Below are 9,802 nucleotides of genomic sequence, written 5' to 3'. Positions count from 1 at the left end.
TCTCAGGCAAGTGTGACTATAATGTAAAGAATTATCATGTTTTAGATTTATTCTTGATCTATGGAATATTAACCCATTATTCCTGGTTATCAAAAATCTCTGAGAGCAATTAAACTCTGTTGATATCTGGCAGTGGCCCGACAGTGGGCGCGGGAGTCCGCTGAGTTAAGCCGAACGTCCCGCTCCACGCGCTCTGGCGTGTTGCCGCGCATACGAGCTGATCCTGTAAACCATGCGGTTCGTTATGACGTCCTAGCACTTCGCCCGGCAAGAACAGGTTAAGAATGGTTCCTGTTTAGATTGGAACAGCAGGAAGTGGCACTGTGGCCTCCATGCCTGGTGCATCTGCAAAGACCAACAGATTTCTTTCGTATTCCAAGCTTGGCAAGACAGGGAATATACTGATTTTTTAACTGATGATAAATTTCCTTGGAGGTTACCAAAATATTATTAATGTAATTTTCTATTTGCTGAAGCATTTGAAGCATGGAATCTAAGGCATCATTATTCTTGGCTATATAAGCAAAGATACATAGACCTGTAACCTTGCCCTTACTTTTGGTAAGTCCCTAGAATAGATCTGCAATATACCCATTCATCCTAGGTGACAGCATCCCATCACATCTTGGCAAAAACTTTGCTGAAGCTGGGTATTGTCAAATCATGTCATGAATCCACTCCTTGTGTGGAATGGAGTACAAAACGATAGAGCAAATAAATCTAACAATCTTATTGGCTGTGTACTTCTGTGATTTTACCTGATGTGAATGGGTTGAAGTCTATCACTGATTCCTGTCAGTGTCTACTAGCCAAGTGGAACCAATAAATAAGGACAATATGACTCTGTCTGACCTCTTTCTTGCTAGCTAAATGTATTCACATCCCTGGCAAGGAGCTTTAGGTGGCACAGCCCTCCAACAATGACAGAAACAGGTAAATTTACCTTGGGAGACTTCATGTCCTCATTGCTGTTGTTACCTAGCTAAAGCTAAAACCACTCTAAATGTGGAAAGTCTCTTTTTAATATATCATATTTCAGTTGAAAAATAAATATGTATATCCCTGTAACACCAGGTACAATATCTTGTAATACATGTGGTGATGTTGATGTTTTCACACTGGCTACCCAAATGTTGAAATCACCGTTATGTATATACCTGTCAAGGGGACATACTGAATAAAATTATTATTGAAGTAGAATTTTCTAGTTTCATGTTCTTGGTTATTTTTCTGAATATGACAACAATTCTCAACCCATGTATATATGTTTAGCAATATCAAGTTTGGCCTGGTTATCTGATGATAGATTACCTTTATCCTATCTTACTATACTTGACCCAGTCTCAGGAAAGAATTAGAATAAGGATTAGAATAAGAAAGAGACTTGGTGAATTGTAGTACTCCAGAGTATGGCATGAGTTGCCAATTTTTCCTCTTGAGAATGGATGCACTTTCTATATGGTAAAGGTGAATTGCAAGCACAGGGATCACAGCAGCACTGGACCTAGCCTGTAACCATAGACTTTTTGGATATTGTTAAAGGGATTGAGGACTTTTTTAACTTGGGCAGACTGTGCATGTTGATATATTTTATGCCTAATAGTGTTTTTGTTTATTCCTAATGGTCAGTAACTTCGTTTTTCTTTGTTGCCATATTTTATGTGATGTGGAGATTTGCTTGTAATTAAATTATTTAAATGAGGTTTTATAAGAATGCTCTATTACTTTGATTTCAACAGACCCAGGTTTTGGTTTCTGGTTAAGTAACATATTTGTTATTATGGCTATTTGTCATTTTTTCAGCCATTGTTTGACAATGAATAGAACTTCATATTTATGTAATTTTGAGTAAAGTGGTTCTTAACCCAATGCCGCCAGGAAAATGATGTGCTTATTTTTAATTTTTTTTTTTTGTGAAATGTGTCAGCACATAGATGGCTCTGCTAGTGCTTAGCTACAAAGGAGTCAATTAGTAGACTTTGTTACCTTACCTGATTTCACGTTTCCTTGAATTGGTGGTATTTTTTCTTTTTTTCTTCTTTTTTTCTTTACTAATGCTATGAATATTGATGGTGTTATTTTTAAAATTGTAAATCAAGAAAAAGGGTAAATGGGTGAGACACGCAGTACTCGTAATTGGCTCGTTGGTGACAGTGGGCATGGCATATACATACATGTCATGCCAGGTGGCATTTGGTTAAAGGTTCTGACAACCAAAAATTTTAAGAAATGAATATTATTTTTGTGTTTTTTCATTTTTTTAGGTTTATGATTGCCTTCTATGATAGGTATTAGCAATGTAATGTGACCATATGTATTTCTTTTCTCTTTCAGTTTAAGGATTTCCTGTATCTCTACAACAGCATATCAGAGAAATGTTTTAATCTGTGTGTAACAGCCTTCAACAAGCGTGACCTTGAATATGAAGAGGTAAGGTGATCTTTTTACAACAGAGTCTTGATAAGTGTAAGAGATTCATAAAATAATGAATATAAATTTTTGTAAAATTTATGTGTCAGAGTAAGTGTGTGCCTGTGTGATTGTGTGCCTGAGTGAGTGTGTACCTGAGTGAGTGAGTGCCTGAGTGAGTGTGTACCTGAGTGAGTGAGTGAGTGCCTGATTGAGTGAGTACTTGAGTGAGTGAGTACCAGAGTGAGTGAGTGCCAGAATGAGTGTGTGCCAGAGTGAGTGTGTGCCAGAATGAGTGTGTGCCAGAGTGAGTGTGTTCCTGAATGAGTGTGTGCCAGAGTGAGTGTGTTCCTGAACGAGTGTGTGCCAGAGTGAGTGAGTGCCAGAGTGAGTGTGTTCCTGAATGAGTGTTTGCCAGAGTGAGTGTGTGTCCTGAATGAGTGAGTGCCAGAGTGAGTGTGTTCCTGAATGAGTGTGTGCCAGAGTGAGTGTGTGCCAGTGTGAGTGAGTGCCAGAGTGAGTGTGTGCCAGAATGAGTGTGTTCCTGATTGAGTGTGTTTCTGAGCGTGTGTGAGTGTGTTTCTGAGCGTGTGTGAGTGTGTGTGTGTGTGCGTGTGTGAGTGTGTGCGTGTGTGCGTGTGTGCGTGTGTGTGTGTGTGTGTGTGTACGTACATGTGTGTGTGTGTGTGTGTGTGTGTGTGTGTGTGTGTGTGTGTGTGTGTGTGTGTGTGTGTGTGTGGTGCATGTGTGCGTTGTCTGTGTGTCTGTGTGTGTTTGGGAAGATGGCAATTTTATTTTATACTTCCCTGTCTATTTTTCATTACCAGATCCTTCTTGTATACATTTTACAAGATACTCCTCCACATATTTTCTTTATGTTTTATTCTATGATTTAATTAATTTATTTATGTAATTATGTATGTGTACCATTCTTTCACTTCTTATGACTTAGCAGCCTTTTTTGAAAAAAATTCAAGTATTCAACATTCTTTACTTCCAGGCTAGCTGTGTGGATCGATGTGTAGGCAAACAAGTAAGTGTAAACCACAAAGTGATGTCGGTGTATGCAGAGCTTCAACCTGTCTACCTCCAGAAACGTCTTGATGAGATGAACAAACAAGCTGAAGTGCAGATGCAGGCTCAGATTCAACAGGAACAGCAGCAGCAAGTTCAGCAAGATTCTCAGCAGTAAGAAAGTAATTGAGAGTTCGGTATGGCATTTTTTTCTTGTGCGTTATCCAGAAGTGTGAGACTGGGTTTCTCTCGTGTCATTTCTGTTGTGAGAATCCCGTCCCAGATACATGAACTAAGAAGAGTGTATGTCCTTTGTGCCACAAAGCATAGTTTTCACAGTAGTGCCCTGAACAGGTTCTGTGCAAAAGACATTCCGGGACAGTTAGATGATAGTAACCAACAGGCTGTAGGGAAGATTGACCCAAAGTTTCAGTTAGTGTACACATGCAAGGTGTGTAATACAAGACAGTCTAAAATAATCTCTCAGCTTGCGTATAAAAAAGGTGTTGTAATTGTCACATGTGAAGGCTGTGCCAAACACCATTTGGTGGCTGATAATCTTGGTTGGTTTTCTGATTTGGATGGAAAGAAAAACATTGAAGATATATTGGCAGCAAAAGGGGAAGCAGTGCGCCGTGGCATGACTGGATTGGTCTTGGAGCAAAATGAGCAAGCTAATCCCAGACAGAGTAACATTGAAGAAGAAGAAGAAGCGAGAGCACAAGCTGCTTGGGGTTCTGTACAGGAAACTCTAAAGATGATGGCTGAAGACGATGATAAAATATCTTCTACCACTTCTATTGAAAATGATGAGAAAAAGTAATGGGGTATGTGGTAGTAAAAGTTGAAAGTATTAAGTAACAATGATAATGGCGAAAAGGATATCACTAGTTGTCTTTTTAGGTCTCCCAGGTGCAGGGAAATCAACTCTGTGCAAAGAATTATTCCAGAGTGTGGAGAATAAAGCAAATTCTAATACCATTAACTTGATTCATGTCTGTTTTGATGAACTGATACCTCTATCTCTCCAAGAGAAATTTGTCTTAATGAAGCAAAGTAAGTTAGAGGATGAGAATGAGGGGGAAAGTTGGAAGTCAACACGTCATGATGTTTACAATAAAGTAGACAGGCTTGTTGAATGCTTTAAGAAATAACACCACTGATTTGGATATCTTAGAACTTTTTGGTATTGTGGAGAAACAAGATGCTAATGTGGATTATGTAATTCTTTTAGATGATAATTTTTATTATAGAAGTATGAGGTATGAATATTTCCAGCTTGCTAGAAAGCACAATATAGGGTTTTGCCAGTGTTACTTACAATGTACAACTGAAATTGCAATACATCAAAATCTAAGCAGAGATATTCAGGTGCCAACTGCTGCAATTGAAACCATGGCAAAAAATCTCCAACCTCCCCAACCTCAAGAGTTAATGTGGGAGTTTAACACAGTTGTGATTTCATCGAAGAGCCCAGACACAACAGATGCAATATGGGATATAATAGAGAAGTCTCTGGAGTTGCCTGTACAACCCCTTGTAAACCGAGACTTGGAAATAGCCGAAGCGCGTCTCAGGTGCTCGCTCAGTGTAGCTCACCAAGCAGATTTAATTTTGCGCAGTCTGGTGGGAACACTAATCAAAGAAGCAAAAGCAAACAAGGACTTCCCTACCACCAAGTTGCCAGAGTTTTCACGCAAGGTAAATTCTGGACGACAGAGCATTATTGTTGCAATTAGAGAAGGGTCCCTCGGGTTCCCATCCCATTTAGCAGAAGAAGTGTGTGAAGAGAAAAAACAGGAATTGTGTGAATTTTTGAGATCAGAAATGGAGAAGAAACTGAGAGATCAGTCACCAAATTGTTGTGAATGAGGACTTAAAAGTGCTGTTGTTTAATAGTGGAAATTATGTTTTGAGTGAATTGTATAGAAATGTGCTTTTAAAATCATCCCAAAAAGATGTATATTTATGTCTTTCAGAAGATGAAGTAAATGTAAATAAAGTGTTCCTTGGTAAAATGTTTATAAATGATCCAGATTTAATATTCCTCACCCTTCCAGATTAATTTCCACCTTTCCTGCTTCTCCCTTTCTCTGTTCCTTCTCAATCCCTTGCCCTTTGTTGTCGTAGGGGGCTTAGGAGGCGAGGACTGGGACCCAATGCTGGGGAATTCCTCTGCCTTGGGACTCTGTCGTCGACTCAACTAATTTTGCATGGTGTTTTTTCTCCTCCTGCTTTTTTGTTTCTGTCCCTTCCCAACCCCTTCTGCTGTCTACTTCCTAAGGAGTGAGACCCATGCTGAAAGGATGAAAGGCTGACTCTGTGCCTGTCCTGAGCAGCCTGAGGGATCCATGGGCACAGTATTCCCCGTTTTACTTGTCTAGCCCTTACCCCTCAAGGGGACCCTGAGGGGTGGATTGTTTCTCTCCCCAACATACTCCAGGCTTACCATGGCCAATAATGAAGATGCTATACCCTTATTAGGGGAATTAGGCTTGCCCCTTCATCTAATAGCTCCGAACTACTACCCCCTCCTCAGTGTCTACTAGTACGTTATCCACCCAAGTCAACACTCAATCTCCAGGAGACATTCCTACTCTCCCAACATGCTCAACTTCACTTCTACCCCCACAATCTTCATCCTCCCTTATTACTACTTTACAGCCATATTGCTCATCTCTCCATAATACTACCTCCCTCAACACTCCTCCCTTTTCTACACGCCTCCATCCTTCTACTACCCCCATCTCTACAAATACCTTAAATACTCTATTTAGCCCAGGCAAATGGGACCGATTTTTTGTGATCCCTCCCACAGCTCCCTACTCTGACAACACTCCTCTTCCAGCAATGTCTCAAAAAACAAGTAGGCAAAGTCTCTTTCCATAGTCGACCCGATCGTTCCTGTCTCATCACAGTAACATCTGAAACACAGCTATAGCATTATCAACTCTAATCGATCTCTCTGGTAACCCCATTCCTGCAGAACCTCACACAACCCTCAATACTTGCACTGGAACTGTTTCTGTCTCCCCAGCAAACTGCTTTATCTACAACAAAAATTGGTCAGATTGTAGAAAAGACTTACTCGCCTGCCTCACGGACTATAATGCGATATCAGTACAATGCTACTCTATTCCATCCAGAGGTCATTGTAAGAATCCCGCTAACATTGCCAAAATTACTTTCTGTAGACATGACCTCCCCTTTACATTGGTGGAGAATCCCTCCCTGTCCGACCATATCAACCTCCTTGTCAGTGCTAAAATTGTTGGCGTTTAGAAAATCCTGCCAAACATTGCCATTCCACAGCCAGATACTCTCTGTGCGCCCAATCTGATCATACTTGATCAAACTGCTCTGCAGAGTAACGCACATGTGCCAACTGTGGTGGCCCCCATAATGTATTTTATAGGGGCTGCCCCACCTACAAATTTTGTGGTGGCAACTCTCAGATTCAAACTTGGACTCACTCTACGTTAATCCAGACAGGAAGCACATTGACAAAATTTTATCTTACTCCCTACTCGCTCTGCCCTTCCCCCTCCCTTCCAAGACGTTCCTACACCCTCTCCTGTACTTATCCCCCCTACATCCTACTTCCCCACTTCTACCTCCTACCTCCCCCAGTCAAATTCTTTTGCCATTCTAAACCCAGACACTTCAATCTCTACTGCAGCCCCTACACCTCACCCCCTACACCTCACCCCCCCCCCTGCACTACCCACAGAAGACAGACTAAACGTTCCACCCCTTCTCCTATCACACACTCGCCTTCATCTACCTTTGCCTCTACTCCTCAGACACCAGTCTCCTCTCCCCCCCCCCCCATCACAAGAAAACCTTTGTCTCACAAAACTCCCCAACCGTCTCTTTTTCAGAAGCTTTTGAAGATTTTCAAAACTAGCAACCTGAGTCCCAAATTGACACCAAAACCCCTCATCCACCCTCAAATTCCACAACTTCCGCTCCCTCCACACTCAAAGTGACTGCCGATATCCATCCTCCTCCTACTCCTATTCCCCCTACACCCTTCCTCCTACTTCCTCTCAACACAGCCCATCCCTACACAGGCCATCCCCCCAGCTCCAGTTCCACCTACATTAACCCTCCCTCCTGGGTACACACATGAGTCCGTTATGTCACAACTATGCCCTTCCCCAGATCCTCCACCTCCTGATAACCCCCCCCCCCCCTGATACAACACCACCTTTCCCCTCTCATTCCTTATCTCATTCCCTAGCTCCTTCCCCTTCAAATTCTCCAACACGCACTGTAACCGTTATCATTCATAGATCAACTAAAATATAGCTCTCCTACACTGGAATATTTGTGGTTGCTGTTCTCATCTGTTCTATCACCAACGTCCGTGGCCGATCCGTAGAACGCTTCCTTTCCACAACTGACCTTATTATTCTTAATTCAGATTGTCCCCCACACTGACATAAGCACGCAATCTTTTTCATGGATTGATCTCTCTCTTTGCTTCTCTTTTCTTCATTTAGATTTCCATTGGTCAGTTCTAGACCACTATCCTTATAGTGACCACTTTTCAGTTCTCCTTTCTCCTACTTCATATGTACCACTTCCTACCTCCCCACGATGGTGCTCTGATAGAGCTGACTGGCATACTTTCACTTCACACTCTGCTATTCCCATCCTCCACCCCCCTTCTCACCCATTTCAAATATGATATAATATTTCACAAATATAGCCCTAAGACCTGCCTATACAGTCATTCCTCGAACTCAAGACCTTTTACCTCTAGATGTATTCCATGGTGGAATTCCGATTGCACTAAAGCACTTCGCTTAAAGTGTGCACCCTGGAACAGTTACTGCTACAAACGAGGCACCTCTAATCAACTATCAGCCCTTATCTCCTTTAAAAGAGCATCCGCCTATCTTCGTCATACAATCTGGAACAGTAAAACAAATAGCTGGCAAAATTATGTTTCCTCAGTTACATCTACATCTATCTCAACTGTTTGGTGCCAGATCCATATATTATCTGGCAAATATTCCCCCCCCCCTTCCAGTTCCCGTCCTCCATATTCGAGATACTCTCATCTGTAATCCTCTCCAAGTCGCTAATGAACAAGGTGACTATTTCAGCCAGGTCAGTATGGTTCTCACCTTTTCCACACTTCTCTTCTATTAATACCATCATGGAATGCACCCCCATCATCACCCTATCCTCTGCTGAGTCCTATAATGCTACTTTTTCTTCATCTGAACTCAATGCTGCCTTACAGATGTGCTGCAACAATCATGAAGGCCCTGACGGTATTCACTACCATATGCCCCGACACCTTCAATCTTCCTCACTATCCTTCCTATTAATTATTTGCAACAACATATGACCGTCAGGAAATTTTTCTTCTCATTGGCGAGCTCTTATCCTCCTCTTCTTGAAACCCAATAAATCGGGTACCCTTCCTCAAGATTACCACCCCATCGCTCTAACTAGCTGCTTGTGCAAACTACTAGAGCGAATGGTTAATTTCCTTTTAATGTGGGATCTTGAATCTCACAATCTTCTCTCTTTCCCCAGTTTGGTTTCCGTCGTGCCCGAAGTACAGCGGACCCACTTGCTCATTTCGAGACGTATATTACATCTGCCTTTGCACGCCATGACTCCGTATTAGCCATGTTTTTTGACCTAGAAGAAACATGATACTACATGGCGGTACCATAATTCTCCAGAAATTGTCCTCCTTGAGCATACGTGGAAACATGGGTGTCTTTATAAAGTCTTTCCTCTCCAAACGCACTTTTCAGGTCAAAATTGCCTCTTCAATATCATTTGCTCAGTTCAAAGGCGTCCCACAAGGCAGTGTGCTTAGCACCACTTTATTCCTTCTTGCCGTTAATGACATTGTCTCAGTTTTACCACCAGGAGCTGATCATCACTATATGTTGATATTTAACCATCTTCGCCTCTGGCACATCCATACCAAATCTCTGCCAATTCCTTCAGTCTGCAATATCAGCAGTATCTTCCTGGGCCACTAACCATGGCTTCCCTTTTCTACCTCCAAATCTTTCTCCATCCTTTTCTCTCGGGCACATATAGGTCCCCAACCTCCACTCTTCTAATATGGCACTCCACTTCAATACCGTTCCTCTGGCAAATTCCTTGGCATTATTTTTGACTCCAAATTGTCCTGGCGAGACCATATCTTTTACATTAAAGAAAAAGCTCGCCGCCGCCTCCGAATCTTACAAACTCTGTCCCATATATCTGGGGGCTCAGATCGCAAAACTTTCCTCCATCTTCATGTTACCTTGATCCTCTCCACTCTCGATTATGGATGCCATATCTACTCCTCTGCCTCAACCTCCCTCCAAGCTCATCTTGATACAATCCACCACTGCAG

General features: G+C 42.0%; 2 protein-coding genes across 3 annotated transcripts in view; both read left to right on the top strand.

The window, feature by feature from the left end:
• LOC119595807 (mitochondrial import inner membrane translocase subunit Tim10 B-like) overlaps positions 1-5,441 on the top strand; it is a 6,316-nt gene extending 875 nt beyond the window's left edge. Inside the window, exons 2-3 of one of the 2 annotated variants that reach the window (XM_037944978.1) lie at positions 2,335-2,430; positions 3,410-5,441. In XM_037944978.1, coding sequence (XP_037800906.1) covers positions 2,335-2,430; positions 3,410-3,601 — 288 coding nt within the window. In that variant the 3' untranslated portion in view covers positions 3,602-5,441. The remainder of the gene's footprint in view (positions 1-2,334; positions 2,431-3,409) is intronic. The other variant, XM_037944977.1, reaches the window with a different exon arrangement.
• On the top strand, positions 4,249-5,441 carry LOC119595806 (L-seryl-tRNA(Sec) kinase-like). Its single transcript, XM_037944976.1, is given in 2 exon segments — positions 4,249-4,565; positions 4,567-5,441. Coding segments are annotated over 2 exon segments (1,008 nt in total). The 5' UTR covers positions 4,249-4,286; the 3' UTR covers positions 5,296-5,441.
• Positions 5,442-9,802: the final 4,361 nt, after the last annotated feature.

This window comes from Penaeus monodon, chromosome 36, assembly GCF_015228065.2.
Source record: "Penaeus monodon isolate SGIC_2016 chromosome 36, NSTDA_Pmon_1, whole genome shotgun sequence".
Lineage (NCBI taxonomy): Eukaryota > Metazoa > Arthropoda > Malacostraca > Decapoda > Penaeidae > Penaeus > Penaeus monodon.
This window is presented reverse-complemented; position numbering and strand designations above follow the sequence as displayed.